This window comes from Dipodomys spectabilis, unplaced genomic scaffold, assembly GCF_019054845.1.
Source record: "Dipodomys spectabilis isolate Male_0828 unplaced genomic scaffold, ASM1905484v1 ptg000043l, whole genome shotgun sequence".
Taxonomy (NCBI): Eukaryota; Metazoa; Chordata; class Mammalia; order Rodentia; family Heteromyidae; genus Dipodomys; species Dipodomys spectabilis.
Window position 1 is genome coordinate 26384494 of NW_024870720.1, and position 21214 is coordinate 26405707.

Here is a 21214-nt window from a genome sequence, read left to right on the forward strand (position 1 = left end):
ACCCCCTTATTTGTAAGGTTGCAGTGCCAGATTTGTTCTCTGTTGTTAGAGTTTCTAAGTATGTGACTTTAGAATCTACCATGCCAAGAAATACAGGAGGGACAGAGGATGACATGAACCTGACTCCAAAAAGAACATATGAAATACATATTATATAGAAATTAGGGCTGGGAAGGTGGCTGAGTGGTAGAGAGCTTGCCTTGCATGCCTGAGGCCCTGGGTTCGATTCCTCAGCACCACATAAGCAAAAAGAAAAAGAAAAAAGCCGGAAGTGGCGCTGTGGCTCAAGTGGTAGAGCGCTAGCCTTGAGCTGAAGAGCTGAGGGACAGCGCCCAGGCCCAGAGTTCAGGCCCCACAACCGGACCCAAAAAAAAATTTTTGTATATAGAAATTACTATGAAAACTATGTGTACATACATACATGGAAAGAGGAAAAGAAGGAGGAGAGAAAGAAAGGAAGGGGGAGAGGGAGAAATTCTTCTGCAGCAGTTTTCAAAGCTTGAAACATGATATTTGGAGCTCAATGTTTTTGTTTGCTTTGTGGAGCTATAAACTCCTGATCTTTACTTAATAGATGTCAGCAGAAAATTCCTTCTCTTTTCCAAACCATAAAAAATTGTGATAACCAAACATATTTCATCCCCCATTCCTATGGGAGCAAATGTTTTCCAGGGTAAGGAGTAATCTTCTGTAATTAAGAATCACTGTTCTGTAAGATTCTTTTTTGAAGGTTAATCCACGCAGGCTTATGCTTTTTGATAATATATTTCTTTTTTAATGAAGTTGTTGATAAATTACATGTTTCATTAATGATTGGCTATATCTTTTCTTAAATATCTAATTAATTTCCCATAGTATAACACAGTGCATCAGTCTTTTACTTGGAAATTTATTTTATTTTTGACATGATAGATAAAAACAAAGACTCTAGAACAGATAACTAAGTTTTATCGTGTATAAAAAGAAGAAGAAAATCAGCTGGGCACTGGTGGCTCATATCTGCAATCCTAGCCACTCAGGAGACTGAGCTCTGAAAACTGCAGTTCAAAGTCAACCTAGGTAGGAAAGTCCAATTAACCACCAGAAAGAAGGAAGTGGAGCTGTGACTCAAAGTGATAGAGCACTAGCCTTAAGCTGAAAAAAACTCAGAGACAGCACCCAGGCCCCAAGTTCAAGCCCACAACAGACAAAAAAAAGAATACAAGAATAGCATCTTCTTCACAGAGTTCTTTTGAGGATTAAATAAATACATGTAAAACAAACACATGAAAGCCAAATACTGAATGGTATTATATGCATCAAACACAAAAGGATGTAAGCTAACATGTTGAGTTTTACCCTATAGAAATTTTTCATATCATTAAAAAGTCACCATTTTTATGCCATATTCCAAAAGTAGAAGAATATTTATAAAGTAAAATGCTAAAGATCTGTAATAAGCAAGATGTCATAATGTAATGTGCGAATGATTGCCAAATGAATGGAACATATATCTGGAATTTAAAGAAGGAAAAAAAGTCATACTGGAATGGAATGGCGGGTAAGGAGTCATGGAAGAGGTAGAATTTAAGGAGAACTTTTAAAACCAAATTGAAAAGAAGCGGGGGGAAGGGAGGGGAAGGGCAGGGGGAGAAAGTTTAGGAAAAGCTACTGTGTTCATAGCCACATTATTCCCAACAGCTTAAGATGTAAAATAACCCAAATGTTCATTGGCAGATGGATGCATAATAAAAATATGGTATATAAATATAGTGCTATATTGCTATATTATTTTATCCACAATTTTTTGGGGGGGTCCAGTCGTGGGGCCTGAACTCTGGGCCTGGGCGCTGTCCCTCAGCTCTTCAGCTCAAGGCTAGTGCTCTACCACTTGAGCCACAGCGCCACTTCCGGCTTTTTTCTTTTTGCTTATGTGGTGCTGAGGAATTGAACCCAGGGCCTCAGGCATGCAAAGCAAGCGCTCTACCACTGAGCCACCTTCCCAGCCCTGCTATATTATTCTATACAACTACATAAATGAGACTAAAAGACATTATGCCAACTAAATCAATTACATGTGGTCAAATACTACATGATTTCACATGTGAGTTATCTAAAACTGTCAAATACACTGAAACAGAGAATGAAATGGTGACTGTCAGGACATGAAATAAAAGAAAAATGAAGAATTTGTTTACAGTGAAGAACAAATGGAGTCCATCATTCATCTGCAGAGCTATAGAGCTGCTATAGCCTGATGCCTATAATTAACATATTTCATACGTATTAAAACATGCTGCTAGTTGGATACAGTGGAATACTTTCATAATCACAGCTACCAGGAAGTATGGCATTAACATATATAAAAAGACTCAAACTAATGCCTACCCACAATAAATACTATCAAAATAGAATGGGATGTAGTTCTGGTCATCCAGGGCATAAACACGATATCCTATTTGAAAAATAAATTAATTTAAAAGGTCTAGGAGTCTATCTAGTGTAGTAGAGTGATTTCCTAGCCATCACAAGACCCTGAGATCAGAACCTCAATTGGAAGGGGAAAATGCTACCAACTGGTTCCACAAGGCTAGTACTACTCTGATATCAAAACTAGAAAAGGACACAATCAATTATATATTCCAATTATCTTGATGAATACAGATGCAAAATTTTTCAATAAGCAAATACTTGCAAACTGAATTCGAAAAAATCATACATTATTATCATTTTATTTTCATTCATTAATAGATGGGTAAACAGACACAAATCAGTAAACACTATATAACACATAAACAATAGAGGGCAAAAATCACATAATCATCCTAATAGATGAAAGAAAGAAAAGGCCTTTGACAAAGTAATGATAAAGGCCCTAAGAAAACTAGCAATTGAAGGAACATACCTCAATAAAATATACATTTTATAGGATAAATTTATAGCCAATATCACATGAAACAGGGAAAAACTGAAATCACTCCTTCCAAAGTCAGAAGCAAGACAAGTACATCTACTTTTTCCACTTATTCTATGTTCTTCAATTTTTAGTCCAATAAGCTCCTAGCTTATTTTCTCCTAGAAAGACTTAGGAATACAAATAAGAAATGAGGAAGTCAAATTACCCCTACTTGCAGCCATATGATCCTACCTGTACATAAAATATCCTAAAGACTCCACACACAAAAACAATCATAGGTTTGACAAATATTTTTGGGAATTACCAGGATAAATAAATCAACACAAAAATCAGTAACTTTTCTGTATACCAATAATTAACATGCTAGGAATGTAATCAGGAAAAAATACCATTTACAGTAGCCTTAAAAAATAAAACCTCAGGAATAAACCTAACCATAATGATAAGCATATACTATAGTCTGCAAGAAAGACTATGAAAGTTGAAAAAAATAGTAGAAGCTGGAAAGACTTTTCATGTTCATAATTGGCAAAATTGATACCATAAAAAGAAATACCTATCAAAATTACAATGTCATTTTTTACAGAAATAGAAAAACCAATCCTAAAATCTATTTGAAAATATAAAAGGTCCTATGGCTTAAAGGTAGAGTGCTTGCATAGCATGTATGAAGCTCTGGGTTCAGTACCACATAAACAGAAAAATCCAGAACTGGTGCTAGGGCTCAAGTGGTAAAGTGCTAGCCTTGAGCAAAAGGAGCTTAGGGACAGTACCCAGGCCCACAGGTCAAGACCCAGGACTGGAATAAATAAATAATGATTCTGAATACCCAAAATAATATTGATCACAATGTCATCTTTCACAGAAATAGAATAATCAATCCCAAAATCTATTTGAAAATATAAAAGACCCTGAATTGCCAAAATAATACTGATCACAAAGAAAATTTGGTGTGTGTGTGTGTGTGTGTGTGTGTGTGTGTATGCAGAAATTCTATGCCTCCATCAGAAAGAATGACATCGCCCCATTTGTTAGGAAATGGAAAGACTTGGAAAAAATTATATTAAGTGAAGTAAGCTAGGCCCAAAGAAACATAGGTCCCATGGTTTCCCTTATTTGCAATAACCAGTACATGTCTAGGACAAGCAGAAAAGGTCAAAAGCTATGATCATATGACCATATAAGATGATGTTAACAAAGGAGGAGGCAACAATGCTTGATAAGAAATGTACTCATGGGCTGGGAAGGTGGCTCAGTGGTAGAGCATTTGCCTTGCATATCTGAGGCCCTGGGTTCAATTCCTCAGCACCACATAAGCAAAAACAAAAAGCCGGAAGTGGCGCTCAAGTGGTAGAGTGCTAGCCTTGAGCTGAAGAGCTGAGGGACAGCGCCCAGGCCCAGAGTTCAGGCTCCACGACCGGACCCAAAAAAAAAACAAAAAAAAACAAAAAAAAAAAGAAATGTACTCATTATCTTGCCCATGTAATTGTAACCCCTCTGTACAGTATTTTCACAATAAAAAAGATGATGTTAAGTGAAATTAACCCCAAGATAAGTACACAAATATGTTTTTCTTCTTGCTATTGCTTCTAATGTATTTATAATGTGCTATGTGATCTTTTTTTGTTTCTTTGTACGTTCCTCCCCCATGGTATAACCCCTGATTTTACTGTATTTGAATCAGTACCCTGCATCTTGTATATACACTTCTCTAATTTGGGGAGGGGAAGGGAAAAAACAAAATGCTTAAATAGGATACAGGTTGATCCATTGCAACAATGAGATGTACAAGACACTATGTTGAAAACAAACTTTACAACTTCGGTTGGGATGGGGAGTAGTTGTGGAGGGGGGAGGGAAGGGATGGAGGGGAAAAACAAAGGAGGAGGCAACAATGCTCGATAGGAAATGTACTCATTACTTTGCTCATGTAACTGTAACCCCTCTTGCAGTATTTTTACAATAAAAACATACAAAAATAATAATAATACTGATCACAAAGAACATTTCAGGTATCATAATACCTGATTTTAATTATACTACATAGCATGTACACAAAAAAGACACATAAAGCAATAAAATAGAATAAAGACCCAGAAAGAAACCCAACAACTACATCAATCTGATTTTTTTTACAAATAAGGAAAAAAATATCTCTTCAATAAATGATATATGGAAAACTGGATATTCCCATATAGAACATTGAAATCAGGTTATTTGTCATTCTTGTAGTAAAATCAATTCAAAATGGATCAAAGACATTACTAAAGACCTGAACTTTGAAACTACAAGAAGACAGAGAAAAGACTTAAATAAGTACCTTTCTGAATAGGACACCAATTGCTGAGGAAATAAGAATAAGAATTAACAAGCTAGATACAGTGTTTCATGCCTATAATCATAGCTACTTTAAAGGCTGAGATCCGAAACATCAAGGTTCAAGGACATTCAAAGCAAAAAGGCTGAGAGACTCTATCTCAATCAATAAAAAGCTGGTTAGGTTGTTTTTCATGATTGTTATCCCAACTATGTGGGAAGCATAAATGAAAAAACCACAATGATACCATATTTGAAAAATATACTAGAGATGTGGTTCAAGTGGTTGTACACCTGCCAGCAAGTTCAAGACCCTGACTGAGTTCAGCCAGGTACTAATTTCTCACTCCTGTAATCCTAACTACTCAGGATGCTGAGATTTGAGTTTCGTGGTTCAACACAAAAGTCTGTGAGATGTATATCTCCAATTAGGCTTCCAAAAGCTGTGTCTCAAGTGGTAGAGTGCGAGCCTTGAACAAAAAAAAGCTCAGGGACAGTACCTGGACCCCAGAGTTCAAACATTCAAATCTCAGGACTGCTGGGGGTGGGGGGCGTTGAAGGGAAGGAGACTCTGAGTTCAGAGCACTCAAAAAAAAACATGACAAATGAGACTATATCAAATTTAAACAGCTTCTACATACCAAAGGATGTTATTGCCAGAATGAAGAGAGAGTGTACAAAAAGGAAAAATCTTTGCCAACTATTCATCAAAGGATTAATAATATCTAGACTATGTAAAGATCTGGACATTTAAACACCAAATGAACAAAATGAATTAGACAGTCTTCAAAAGAAATACAAATGGCAGATAAGAACATAAAAAGTGTTCAATATCCTTGGCTATCAAAGAAATGCAAATCAAAACTACACTTAATTCCATCTCACTCCAATCAGAATAGCCATAATCAAGACAACAACAAATGCTAATGAGAATCAGTGTGGAGATATCTCATAAAACTCAAAATAGAATCACCTTGCTATACCTATTTCTGGGCATTTATCCACAAGAATATTATTCTGCATACAATAGAGGCATCTGCACATACTCATATTTATAGTAACAGTATTCACAATAGCCACATTGAGGAGTCAGCCTATGTGCCCATCAACAAATAACTAGGTGAAGAAAGCATGGTGCATATACACAGTGGAATATTATTCAGCCATAGATAAGACTTAAAAGTATATATAGGAAAATGATGGACCTACAGATCATCATGTTAAAAAAAAGTACCAGATTCAGAAAGATAAATACCACATTTTTCTCTCATATATAGAATCTAGACCTAAAGGAAGTTGGCATCAATATAAAACAAGAATTCATGGGGACTAAAGCCTATCGGAGGGATAAAACAAAAGAAGACAGTAATGAGAGGAATGTAAATATGATCAATGCCCTTTATCTGAATGTACACAACTGGGCGAATAAAAACTTATTAAAATTATAAATAGCTAGGAGTGTGGCTCACACCTATAATCTTAGCTACTCACAAAGTACAAAGGGGGAGGATCGTGGTTTTTACTTACACTAATTTCTAATTTGTTTGTAACTAAAATATGTTTCAAGTAATTTACTAGGGACATAGCAAATATATATTTATATTCATAAGTATATATTATGTTACTTATAAATATATTTATAAATAAATATATAACATATTATATATCATTAGACTATTATGTATTATATACGAAACCAATTATATACATGAAACCAATTACAAGCAATTAGAATAATCATTATTACTATTATCAATGCACAGTACCACATATAAAGTAGTAGGTTATATTGGCAAAGTGGAAGCAAATGTTCAGTTCTCTATGCAATTATAGAAGGGGAATTTTACATGATAGTCTTAGGGATTTAAAAAGTTATGCATTTGGTAGTGAGTTGCCAAAAGTAATACTTCTGGAAAATGTTTGGTGCTGGTAAGCAGGATAGTGGAGGGGAAAAAATGTCAGACAAACATCTGAGAAAAAAATAATCCATAAATGTGAAAGGATTTAAAAACAGGAAGGAACTATAGTCACTATGAAATGCTTTGTTTTTGGCTTAACAGCAAAGCAGAACATATGACTCACACTAAACATCATTATTGCATGACATGAGAAAAGAAAACTGTGAGACACACTTACACGTAACATTTGCCAGTTGAGTCATCAACTGGGAAGGTCAATGCCATGGATTCAGCATCACCATCAATACAAAGCAAATTCCTTTCATGGGGTTTTGCTCTACCTTCATGGAGTTCATGGAGCTAACTGTAATACACCTCCCCCCCTCCCCAATGTACACACACACACACACACACACACACACACACCACAGACACACAGAAACACATACACACACTATGGTGTCCTTAGGGCTCCAGGTTTATAACATTTCTCCCACAAGAAGGACAATTAACTCATTTACTGAGAATCTATTCTTTGCCATCTTCAAGACAAGCCTGTGTTAATTTTTTAAAAATCCATATAGAGAAAGAAAATGGGGTCCAGACAAATTGAGAGGCTTGATCAAGCACCATAAGTAGAACAGGAGAGAATAAAATTTTGCAAAACACATTGACATTGTTTCTTTGCTTCCTAAAATAATTCTATTACCCGTGGGAGGAAGAGTTTTTTTTCAGGGATTCCTACTTAGGTAACATTATTTGAAGCTACTAGGCCTGTGTTTAGGCATGGTGATGACTTTCATCCAAAATACTGGCTTCCTCAAATCTCCCTGTAATTGAAAAGATCTCTACTTCCCTGAAGACTGTACTGAGTCATCCCTTCTTCAAAAACTAATCTTAAATGCTTACTCCATATTCGAAATCATACCCTTGGGAAGACTTAGAGGGGCAGAGAAATAACAAAAGCAATTGATGTATCCATGTATAAGACATTCTTATCTGTTCATGTAGACAAAAAAAATCCATCCATAAGATTCAATTAAGTAACCCAAATGTACCTTAGTAGTCGGGCTGAGTGCCTGATCTAAAAATAGGAAAACACAATAGCAACTATTAAATGCTGAAGTAAGAGTTCTACTCATTGATTTGTTTGGTTCATGGAGACTGTTCTGAATTTTGCCTTTTTTGCATACAAAGAATGTGAGTAATAGGTTTATCCCAACTGATTCGTATAAAGAGTCCAAATGAAATTCCTTGTAAAAGCTTGACTATCTCTAATTAATGATGCTCAGATCCAAAAATACCTAGCAAATTCTGAAGGAAAAATATCACAACATCTTTATTGTTCATCTAATGTGTTCATAGTCTCTTAAAAGTCCAGGAAAATTTTGGTGTTTCACTGTAGAATTTGTGTGTGTGTGTGTGTGTGTGTGTGTGTGTGTGTGTGTGTGTGTTTTCCCTGGAGAAAAGGAAAGAAGTAGTTTTATCACAATCAAGAAGGGGAGGAAAATCCTGAGTCTGCTGGCATTGGGTCACTAGCTTTATCTACAAATAAACAAAACAAATAATGGCTTGCTTTGCATGTATTTTACATATATCCCCCCACCGCTCCCCAAAATGATTATTTTCAGAACCTATATCCCTTTACTGTCTTCCCTGCAATCGAGTTCTCTGAATAAACACAGGGGCTGACTTACAATTAAAAATAATGAGACCCTTCAGGGCCAATGTCCTTGCATGAAATAAAAGGGTGTGGACTAATTGCAGGAGCAGAGATTTTTTTTCCTCCATTTTGCTTCACTTTGATTGGTGGATTGGCACTTTAAATAAAGGTTTCTGATCTTCTCCGAATGAGAGGTACAGAGTGAGTCCCAGGTACAGTCCAGAAAAAAATTTAATCTGCTTTTCTTAGAACTATCTTTATTGGCATCACCAGGCCCAGAGAACACAGTGAATGTCAGCATCTAAGGTAAAATGTGATTTTATGATTTCCATATATTTCCTGTAAAATCTTTTTTCCTGTCTTCAGGCAGTCTTTATAAAGAAGATTTATCTTTATTTGTAACCAGATGCTACATAATAGCTTATTGTAATCCATTAGAATGTTCCAGAAAAGTCATGACTAATACCCATCAAGCTAAGCAAAAAAATAAAAATAAACTTTTATATATATCTTTTTAAAGGATTCATGATTATTGACAGTGTCTAACTTTTGAAAACTATTAAAAGATAAGCATATGTCTTTCCTAGTCAGATCTCTATGTAAGAGTTAAGAGTATTTTGAACGTATAGAATAAATTTAAAAACATAATTTATTTTAGTATGGAAATTAAATTTGGGGCATATTTTCCACAAATATCGAGGGAAATTAAAATATTTTATTTACTCTAATTTGAGAAAATATAATTTTGGAATAGCTATATAAATAACCTATTAAATGTATATATATGTATATTTATACATATATACACAAATAAAGGTTTGTTGTGAATGATTATTGGTTACATTACATTCAAGTGCATGTCAAAATTTTTCCCATAAGTTAAAATACAAACTTCTGTGAATTGTACTTCATTATTTCACCGAGTGGAGGAATATTTTTTTAACTTCATAATTCATCTTAGGAAATAACAACATTTAAAGAATATCCGTAGAGATTTTCCCAAATTATTTATTTAGATTGTAGGTCCATTGAAAAGTGCTTAGGTCTTCTCTACTTAATTGTCAATTCATTCCAAGGATCTTCTGAATACAAACCAGTTGTTCAGCAATATTTGGTGATGTGTTTTTTTTTTTAAGCCTGATCATTTTCGAACAAAGATACTTATTTTGTAAAACGTCTTTTCACTATTCTGAAGTAAAAAATTCATCTGATTTAAAACCCAATTGTGTTTTAGATTCCACTTTTCAAAATGAAGGACCTGATATTGTTCCTGTGCCTCTTGAAAATGAGTTTTGCAGTGCCGGTAAGTCTAGCTTCCAAACGGTACCCTAGAGGGGCTTCTGATTGTTGGGCACCAAGCAGTCCTGAAGGGATAGAGCACCTGTGCTGTGACTCATTTAATTTAAGGAGTAGTATAGTTCTATTGAATCACAAGTCATAGTAGCCTAGATGCTTGCCTTACTATCAAAAAGTAGGAAGTCAAATATATAATTTATCTATTCCAAACAATATTTAAAATATCCAAAAGACAGCTTCTAAGTCTTATTTCACCTTTTTTTTAAAGTCAAAAGATTTAGATGGTTTCCACAATGTCATGGCATAATTTTATTATCATTTCCTTGCTATGATTATGAAATCAGAATAGAAAAGGGAAATTTCTCTGAAAAAATGGATTTTGTTTTAATAAGGAAATTATTAGTCAGATTACTATGGTTTCAAAACTAAGCTAGATAATTCCAGTCAAAACTAACAAAGAATAAATTTACTTTATAGCAACTGTGTGACTTAAGGTTAAAACTTCTCACACCAAAACATGTCAGGACAATGAGTCTCACATGTGATGATTTTATCACATATCCAAAGGATATATCTCATATATCAAAAGTATATATCACCTTCAAATTCAATCCTTTGAGTACTGAACTATTCCAGCCAATATTATACAGTTCTGTAAACATCATTTCATATCTACATGACAAGACTTTTTCTCTAGGAAAAAAAAAAAACAGGCCTAGGGATGGAGCTCAGTGGTAGAGAACTTGCTTCTTGCTTGGCATACCCATGGCCCCGTGTTTGATCCTCAACACTATGAAAATAAAAATCCAATTTTATTCTACCTCCTACTTACTTTCATTCTCCTTTTATTCACTGCTATTTGTGCTTATTAGTAAGTGAAATAAGAATTCTTTAGAAAGGGAAATACCTTAAAATTTTAAAAAGCTAACAATAAATATAGTTACATTTTTAATAGCTTTTTAGTGGCTACATTAAGTATAACAGTATAGTAGTTAGTGCTCACACACATTTTACTTAAGGAAAATATCTTAGGTATAATCTTAAAATATATCAACAATCAGATACATAAGCATGATAGAGGACTTGTTGAAGCCTTTTGAATGGAAGGCAAGTTGAGTTTTGCACATGATTTTCTCAAGGCCATGTTCCCAAAACACATGCATAAATCAAAAGCATATGGGTTTGCAGAAAGCTCATGAGATTCAGATTTCTATGTGAACATTTTTAAGAATATCAAATAATATTAGTTTTATATTTTGTTAATTTATTGCTCATTATGTTCCACTTTAAACTATCCTAAATTTTGCTTTTAAAACAATGTAACATTAAGATGCATTCTAAAGATAGATAGCTCATGGGGGAACGAAATTATTAAATATAATAATTTTTCCAAATAACTGAAATTCTTCAGTCTATCCAAAAGATCAAGTTATTCCCATTATAAATTAAAATGGTGGCCTCTGCACCAGCTCTATGTACTGGGGTAACTTTCTATTCCCAGAGTTAAGAAAGTTCCCTATGGGGCTGGGAAGGTGGCTCAGTGGTAGAGCACTTGCCTTGCATGCATGAGGCCCTGGGTTTGATTCCTCAGCACCACATAAGAAAAAAGCTGGAAGTGGCGCTGTGGCTCAAGTTGTAGAGCACTAGCCTTGAGCTGAAGAGCTGAGGGACAGCACCCAGGCCCAGAGTTCAGGCCCCATGACTGGACCCCCCCCCCCAAAAAAAAGAAAGTTCCCTAAGAAGGGTGCTCAAAATTATTTTTATTTCTATTTAGGCATTTCCTCAGCAGCCTGGGACACAGGGTATGGCACCACCAGGAATGGCTAGTTTGAGCCTTGAGGTATGTATTACTAGAATTTTTGTATATTACCTTTACACTTAACAAGAAATTTATGGTCAGTTCTAAAGACGTTAACAACATTTACTGGCATTTAAACTTATAGTTTTACTCCAACTTTAAACTCTCAGTTGTTTTACTTTTTAGAGCATCATTTACATATAAAATCAAAGTAATATTAATATTCAATATTCAGTATATATCATATATACACATCAACGAGTTTCTACATTAAAACATCTTGCTAGATAGTCACAAGTATTTCATAAAAGCTCTGTTGTCATGTTTTACATGATAAAATAAATTTATCTAAAAATAATAAAAAGAAAATGTATCTGTAAAAATTTGCTCATCAGGGGTTGGGAAGGTGGCTCAGTGGTAGAGCGCTTGCCTTGCATGCCTGAGGCCCTGGGTTCGATTCCTCAGCACCACATAAGCAAAAAGAAAGAAAGCCCGAAGTGGCGCTGAGGCTCAAGTGGTAGAGCGCTAGCCTTGAGCTGAAGAGCTGAGGGACAGCACCCAGGCCCAGAGTTCAAGCCCCACGACTGGACCCCAAAAAAAAAAATTTGTTCATCAGAAGTCTATAAAATGCATTAACATTGTATATATATTATAATATATATATACTATATACTCTGTATTAATTTTAATGCAGTTCTCATAAGTTCTCTTTCAAAAGCTAAAGCAAAAATAGAAATTTTTCACAGTATCAATTAAAATTTGAGAGAAATACAAGATCATAAATATCACAATTTTCACAAGGTCTTGTAAAGTTTCCTTGTAGCATGACAACCTTAAGGCAGTGTATATATGTTCAAGATGTTAATTTCATGTGTAGGCTAATTTTACTGAGATGTGTTTTATTTTGCTTTCTGTGCCTTTACTTTCTAGCTTAAACTAAATCCAAAGCACTCTAAATCCCTTTCCATTAAAAAAATGTGAAACTGGCCTTCTGTAGCAGTAGTTACACACTTCACAAACTATCCAGATATCATTTCTTCCAGTGTTTGTGTATTTATTATTTTGAAGTCTTTTTTTTATTTGGGGTAAAATGGTGAGGGCTGATTTGTTTGCATGCTCTTCCAAATTCCTCTTCAGGATGAGTTTATAAGACATAAAGTAATTGAAGAGGGTAAAAAATAGCAATATTTTCATAAGTTCACATATATTCCAGCTTAATGAACTATTTCCCATGTTTCAATGCAACTCGCACTTAACTAATAATTTTTCTTTTCTAATTAGTGATAAAAGCAAGATCATTGCTTTAATAGAATAATAACAATGGCAAATCCATACTTACAGTTGTATCTTTCAGAGATGATTTGTGTCTACAAAGTTGTATCTTCAGAAATAATTTTGTTTTATACAAATTGACCCACCCCAACTTTGTGTTGATAATGTTTAATTTCATGAGAAATCAGTGAGTCAAAATGACAGGTAGTATGTGTCACAAATACTAATATGTAGCCTTTTTTTCTTGACAGACAATGAGACAGTTGGGGAGTTTGCAAGGATTAAATGCACTTTCTCAGGTAATTATATTTTCAAATACTTATTACAAATGTAAATGGTGGTGGCTGTGATATCAGCAACACCATAAATCATAAAATTGATAAATACACAAGATACTAAATACTGAAAGAATAAATAACTGAGGTAGCTTAAAACAAAATAAAGCATACTAACAAAGGAAATAATAACAGTAATGGTCTTCATTCAGGAGGCTGATACAGGAGGATTGTGAGTCTGAGGTCCATAATGATTTCATTTGGATTACTCTGTCTCAAAAAAATAAAAACAAAAATGAAAACCAATACTGAATTTTCTTTAGTCAAATTTTTAAAATATCCTTTCTTACACTATCAATTTTAATAAATGGCCCAAAGCACATGTCTTAAAGAGATAAATTTCAAACAAGTTTATATGAGTATTACAGTCAGAACCAGTCTATTTTACATTAAACAGCATCATTTTTAATCTTTAAGTTCACAGTATATGTTGAAATATAAACGTGTTCATTGTCTCCTCCATGTCTGCAGTATTCTAGATTTGGCTTTGGAAAAGCACTCAATTCTTTGTGGTTGCATGGTCTCCTCCCACCACCTGCCTCTTTCCCGTGGATGAGACCAGGGGAACACGAAACTCAACAGGTAAGTTAATTTCATCTATTTGTTTAAAACTTCAAGCTCTAAATCTTTCTTCACTTGCTTTCTTCAATGTATATCTAGCCGCAGTAAAGAACTAGTGTTTAACAAAAATTATCCTAAAGCCAAATAAATAAAATCCTATACTATTCTTAGGAAAAAATTAAAAATTTCACTCTCATATTTATTTCAAATAGAAAAATATGGCCTCCAAAATATAAGAGATTTGTTGAAGGTATTAGCAATTACCGTAAACAGTCTTCAAAAATAAAAATAGATTGTATTCTGAACCATTTTCATTTTAAACAAAATTGCCCAAGTTATTCAAAGGCGAATTTCAAATGATGGTAGGAATCTGGTTAAAATACCAAAACCACAGCTATATGCCAGTGTCTCACACCTGTAATCCTAGCTACTCAGAAAGCTAAAATCTGAGAATCACAATTCAAAGCCAGCCTAACAGGGAAGTCTGTGAGACTATTATCTCCAATTAACCACCAAAAAACTCAAAGTGGAACTGTGGCTCAAGTGGTAGAGCTCTGAGGGGGGGGGGGGGGCGGGGAACTCAGAGACAGTGCCCAGGCCCTGAATTCAAGCCCTATGGTTGGCACATATACACACACACACATACACACACACACACACACACACACACACACACACAAATACCATGAACCCTTTAGAAATCAGTATCAATGTTAACCATTATATATTAGGTGCCAAATAAATACATTAACAAAACTGTAATTTGGGAGTGAAAGTAAAAACAGTTTATAAGGGCTGTGAGGCTCAGTAAATTTCAAATCTGATTAGAGAAAAGAACAACATATTCCAAGGTACTCAGTTGTAAGACAGAAGTAACCAATTCCACATGAAAATATAGATATGTGCAATAGTTGAAAGGGCAAAGCAGAACCAAATCATACTGGGATTCCCATTTTTATTTGGGGAGTTTGTAGTTACAAACAATTCAGAGCCATTTTCCAGAAGTAATTTCTAAAATAGGCAAAAAGCCAAACACAAACTTTTAATTATAGATGCTCTTCCATAACAAGAGCATCACCAGGTCTCATTGAATAAGATAATAAATTATGGTAGTGGCAATTGCCTTCAAACTGGACTCAATGCAGAAGGAATTTGATTGGTATTTTATTTGACTCCCCTTTTAACTTTTCATTAATAACTAAATTAGTATTAAGTACTCACTCTGTGCCAGACATTTTTAAGAAGTCTGTTAATTAGGTCAAAATACAAGATCTATAAAAATACAGTAATCTCCCTCCGTTGAGCAGAGAACAGATATTTATTACAAATACTTATAATCCCCTGAAGGGGAAAAACAAACATACATACAGGTAGTCATGGTAACCCAATAAAGGAAATAACTCATTCTACCAGAAAGTTAAGGTATATAGCTTTCCGTCTTTCCAAGAAATAATGTTCTTAAGGACGTGAAGGGACAAACACACACGAAACTTTCTCCAATACCATTGACTCTGCCACCTGTGTAAACTCTGTTTCCAAACAATTCTCCTTATCTTCTTTCCAAATAAAAAGCATCCAAAGCCCTTTGGCTGTAGAAATTCTAGTCACCATAGTTCAATAAACTATCCTTTCCTGACACTCTTTTCAAATTTCTCTACAGTATGAATATTCTTTGCCTGTGCATCCCCCACCTCTCCCATCACAGCCACCCCTGCATCCTCAACAGCCAGGAATGAAACCCTTCCTCCAGCCCACTGCTTCAACCGCCTTCCAGGCCACAGTCCAGAAGGGAGGTCCCCATCCTCCAATGCACCCAGGACAGCTGCCCTTGCAGGATGGAGAAATGCCAGCAGTTCAGCAGCAGGTGGCACCATCGGAGAAGCCACCAACATCCGAGGTGATTTGTTTGTCTAGGGTCAAATCGGGTTGATCTAGTAAACTGATGGAAGAACACTAATTTGCATGTGATATTTAAATAATCACAGCACTTGGGCCCCTAAAATACAAACATATTGCTTATTTGTCTTTTATTTTGAGGCTGTATTTTGTAATCAAATATAAATACTCATTTCTGTCCTTTGCTCTCGGAGATAGTGGATCAGTTCTTGAAAGATCTAATGACTTTAAACTTTGGTTTCTTAGTTGCCAAAGATGAGAGGTTCCATAGGAAATAGGGGCTATACATACCTCAAAAGACTAAAAGAACGTAAAACAGAAATATATTTTAAATTGTTTTCTTGTAATTGCAAACAAGATAAGTGCATGTTCAGTTTGTTTTGTCTCTTTTGACTGGTAACTTCAATATTTATGATATAGATGCCGCTAATGGATTTTGCTGGTCAAGAACTTCCAACAGTAAGTACAAATCTCAGTGATAAGCTCCTTGAAAAAAATAATCGCTATAGGTCAAAAGGATTTGAATGTAATTTTTAAATTATCTCATTTATTCACGAATATGAAGAAATATTTACTTCTGAAATATTAATTTTTCATACTAATTTTCTGCAAATGTGTTTCATGTAATTCTTAGAAATTTGTGTAATGGGACAATACAAAAATAAAATCTTCTATCTTAAGAAAGAAAGAAAGAAAGAAAGGATACTGTAATGAGAATTTTCCTGTGAGAATTATTTTTTTATGTTTTCTACCACTTAAAGGTGTTCCATTTAGCCCGTTTGATATCTCGGGCACCAATACCAGACAATAAACCATCTACAGTAAGTTTTCTTTTAAAAATTTCACTTCTCCTAAACTTAATTATAAGGTTTTTTACTCTGGAAAATGCATTTTTATAACTATTTTATTTTGTTTAGCTTTATCCAGGAATGTTTTATATGTCATATGGAACAAATCAACTGGTAAGTCCCTATTATAGAAAAAGTATCTTTTTTTAATTAAATATTCTTTTAATGGCTAACATTATAAAATCCAGATCCTACATAAGCTGTTCCAAATAAATTCCTATAGCTATTAAAATAGTAAGGTGGTGGCATTCTTATTCCAATCATTCTAGCCAAAGACACACATGTATACACACACACACACACACACACACACACACACACACACAATGACATTAAATAGGCTACATTTATTCAATAATGATCCAACTCTCTTCTGCCTCTGAACACAGCATTAATGTTAAGGCTTTAGGGAATAATACTAAGAGACTTTTAACTTTGTCATGAGTAGATAAGAAGATATTAGAAGGCAGCTGGTTCAAAATGTGATGCACTATTTCTTTTTGAACAGAATACTCCTGCCAGACTTGGCTTCATGAGTTCAGAAGAAATGCCTGTGAGTAGTATTTTCTAACTCTTCTTAAAATAGTGGCCAGGGAAAACATTTACAGGTAACTGTCTATAAGAAACACTGGTCATTAAAGTAGTCAAAGGAGCATAGGACTCAAATTTTTTCACTCCAAAATCAAAAGCTTGATTCATTGCCTTCCCTACACAAGTCATTCTTTTTGTTTTTCTTCCTCTTCTTTATTTTTTTAATTTTTTTATTTCTTTTAATTTTCTGGTGCCCAGGCTGGACTTGAACTCAGGGACTTGTTTACTGTCCCTGAGATTTTTTGCTCAAGGCTAGTGCTCTATCACACGAGCCACAGCTCCCTTTCCAGTTTTTTGGTGGTTAAACGGAGATAAGAGTCTGGCAGATTGTCTCTCCCCACGCTGGCTTTGAACCCAAATCCTCAGATCTCAGCCTTCTGAATAGTTAAGATTACAGGTGTGAGCTACTGATGCTCAACTAGAAATCACTGTTTTCTAAGTAATGACCATTCTTGAGCATAGTGTTTTGCTCAGTTCCTTATATATAAGAAGAAGAGATACTTTCACTCAAAAGCTATAATTGAACTGTGAACATTTCAAACCCAAAAAGATATACATAGTTCATTCAGAGTTCCAATTCCTTTTAAAACCATTTATCCACCCAAAAGTTTCAACAGGGGCACAAAGTAATCCAGACTTCAAAATTAAAAGACCAAAGAGAAAAGAAAATTAATCAAGTATGAAATTTGATTACTATGAACTTCAAAATGTATTAAGCAATAACACTATTTGTTTACAAGTATACCTGTGGATGTTTGCAAGTTTCAGATTTGAGATAAACTCTAATAACTTGACTTTTCCCCTCAGAAATTTCTACCTGTTATAACTGTTAGAGCACAAAACAAAAACTACAGTGAATTAACAAGACATTAATTATATAGTTTATTGAATAAATAAATTATACACATATGTTAATCACTAAGAGAATACTCACATCTAAACATTTTTAGTGCCTTCAGTGTACCAGATACATAGATATATAGACAAGATAAATATTCTCAATGATCTCAATAATCTAATGATGGAAAAATATATACAATAAAGATAATGTTAAATTCACAGGAAAGGAACACTTTATTAGAAGGAAAAAGGAAGACAGGAAAGATAGCCCAGATTAGAGATTCCCAGTACAATCTCTGGATGAGACGATAGGACAACTGAAAGTTAGTAAAGAGACAAAAAAAGAGAGAAGGAAGGTGTATCATATTTATATAGTGCTAACATAAATAGCTGAAAATTAAAAATGCAAGTGCTAATTACCATCTTTAATATTAAGTTATTTATTTTGTGCTTCATTTATAAGAAGCATAAAATAAACACTTTTAAAGATCAAGGCAGGTTTTAATGAGCCAAAACTGCAAGAATCAGAATATGTGTATACAAGTCATATAGCCCTGCTCACTTGCAACTGGTTGCAGATTTTGGTCCCCATATTTCTAGTAGCACAGGTAGAAAAAGAGACAAGGTAAGTTCTGAAACTCTGCATGACGACAGAAATAAAATATTTTAATTCCCAGAGAAATTAAGTTTTACATTGTATTTTGTTAAAGAAGGAATGTGAGAGCCGGGCGCTGGTGGCTCACGCCTGTAATCCTAGCTACTCAGGAGGCTGAGATCTGAGGATCGCGGTTCAAAGCCAGCCTGGGCAGGAGAGACCGTGAGACTCCGATCTCCAATAAACCACCAGAAAACCGGAAGTGGCGCTGTAGCTCAAGTGGTAGAGCGCTCGCCTTGAGCTGAAGAGCTGAGGGACAGCGCCCAGGCCCGGAGTTCAAGCCCCACGACCGACAAAAAAAAAAAAAGGAATGTGAGGAAGGGGGAGGGAGGGAAAGAGGGAGGGGAGAAAGAAAAACTCTTCTATTGAGGCTTCATCTATTTGGAGCCGTGGGTAAGAGCCTGCTAAGGATTTCGGTTTTTCTTTATAATGGTAGTACCCATTTCAACTGCTTGTTGCTTTCTGAAAGTTAGCATGGTGAAAAGCCTCTATCCTTCATAGAAATGGCCTTTCTTTGCACAGGTAATCCGCTCCATTCAATTTCAAAGCTAAAAAAGTATGCTTTCACAAAACTATCTACTGAACACTCTGTTTCCTCTATCAGATTTTTTTTTTAAATATTGCTTCTCAGGAAATTTGACCAGGTATAATTACGTGGCATTATTAACAATATGTAATAACAGTATCTTTGATAAATGTTTATTTTCCAGGGAGCAAGAGGCCCAATGGCCTATGGAGCTATGTTCCCAGGATTTGAAGGCCTGAGGCACACCCTTAGAGGACTAGGCCCCAACACAGCCAAAGGAGGAGACTTTACTCTGGAATTTGACTCCCCAGTGTCTGTAACCAAAGGAACCAAGGGTCCTGAGAAGGGAGAAGAAGAGCCCCAGGGGTCCCCTCTGCACGAGGGCAACCCAGAAGGCCCGGCTCGCCTTTCCCATATAGCATCTGGTGCCCATGCAGGGCTCCTGGGTTTCCCTGATGACAACATTCCCAGTCTGGCAAGGGGCCCTGCTGGCCAAAGGCCGGGATCCCCTGGGGTCACCCCAGCAAACACTGATCCACTGATGACCCCTGAATTGTCTGAAGTTTATGATGTCTATGGTAGTGATGTTACCACACCCTTGGGTGAGGGCGAGGCTACCATAGATACCACAATGTCCCCAGACACTCAGCAAACATTGATTCCGGGAAACAAAATGCACCATCCCCAGATGGTACATGATGCCTGGCGTTTCCAAGAGCCCTGACAGCCTTCATATACCAGCTATGTTCTGTATGCACAAGCTTCCTAGCTTTGTCCCCATAGTGTACCTTTTTGCTAAAACACTTATTACCCTCCTGCAGCAAAGGCATTAAAAAGCACTAAGCATGTATTAATAAATACAAGTGGCTAGAAATAGTGTAGGTCCCCTTCTTGCTTCCATTCTCTTATTCAAATAAAATGTGTCAACTGTCTCTGTGATGTAGACAACCTATTAACAACATTAGAGCAAGCCTAAGACTCAGAATTTGCTAATCTTGTTTCCTAGCTGTCTTAGACATAATAGAATTTCTCTTACTAGCATGATACTATTATATCAAGGAGAGGGGGCACCACTTTTTCCTTTGAACGAAGGAATTTTAAGATATTGCATTTAAGCGTTATTAAACGAGGATTGGTGGAGGAACCCTGGCTGGTATTACTGGGTTTAATATATTGGATTAAAGTTCTCATGTGTAGAAATATTTTATTTAATCTAGTAAAAGAAAAAGCAATTAGCCTATTTTAAATAAAGAATTTTTCTCACTGAAAACATCAGGAATCGTATGCTTATTGTTTATATATGTAAATAGTTGAGAAAAGCATACTCCTCCTTTCTATTTGCTATTTACTAACTCTTTTTATATAATTCATTAATTTTTAGCAGCTAAAGTTTACTGATTATTTACCTAAGTCCAAGGCATGGTGCTAGGTATCAACCATGCAGGACTTTCCTTCAAAAATTACAATGGCTATGACTGGCAAGTAGACAGATAATCACAATAAAAACAAAAATACCCATTCTAAGCCATACTCAATTACAACACATATATTGTCTCAAACTAACACTGCACATCCCACATTCTGTGAAAAGACCTAACACAAGGTGCACCTGTTTCTGGAGCAAAGGCTCCAAGCACCACTGGAGGGGTTTGGGGAGATCAAACAAGTGTTTCTTACAACACAATAAAAAATAAATCTCCAGAATGAAGATGTTCCTCCAAGAAGAAGAAATACAGCAGAGTTATGTAGGAATTAATTCATTCCTGTGAAATATAACATAGGGAAAGGGCTAAAGAAAATGATGCTTGCTTGTTACCAGGACT

At 35.3% G+C, this 21214-nt stretch overlaps 1 protein-coding gene across 2 annotated transcripts; it reads left to right on the forward strand.

Annotated features, from left to right (window-relative positions):
• Positions 1-9064: 9064 nt before the first annotated feature.
• Ambn (ameloblastin) lies at positions 9065-20323 on the forward strand. Of its 2 annotated transcripts, none has more exons than XM_042678273.1 (11): positions 9065-9079; positions 10008-10076; positions 11844-11909; positions 13391-13438; positions 13946-14056; positions 15696-15932; positions 16352-16390; positions 16693-16752; positions 16849-16893; positions 17288-17332; positions 19576-20323. In XM_042678273.1, the coding sequence occupies exons 1-11, from the start codon at positions 9065-9067 to the stop codon at positions 20113-20115; spliced, it is 1275 nt and encodes a 424-aa protein (XP_042534207.1). In that variant the 3' UTR covers positions 20116-20323. The 2 variants fall into 2 exon arrangements, with proteins under 2 accessions (XP_042534207.1, XP_042534208.1); XM_042678274.1 differs by having other exon boundaries at positions 15741-15932.
• Positions 20324-21214: the final 891 nt, after the last annotated feature.

Excerpts from the sequence above, each read along its gene's own strand:
- Ambn (XM_042678273.1), top strand. Across the intron at positions 16,753-16,848 it reads CAGACAATAAACCATCTACA|CTTTATCCAGGAATGTTTTA; the intron begins GTAAGTTTTCTT and ends TATTTTGTTTAG. Across the intron at positions 17,333-19,575 it reads TGAGTTCAGAAGAAATGCCT|GGAGCAAGAGGCCCAATGGC; the intron begins GTGAGTAGTATT and ends TTTATTTTCCAG.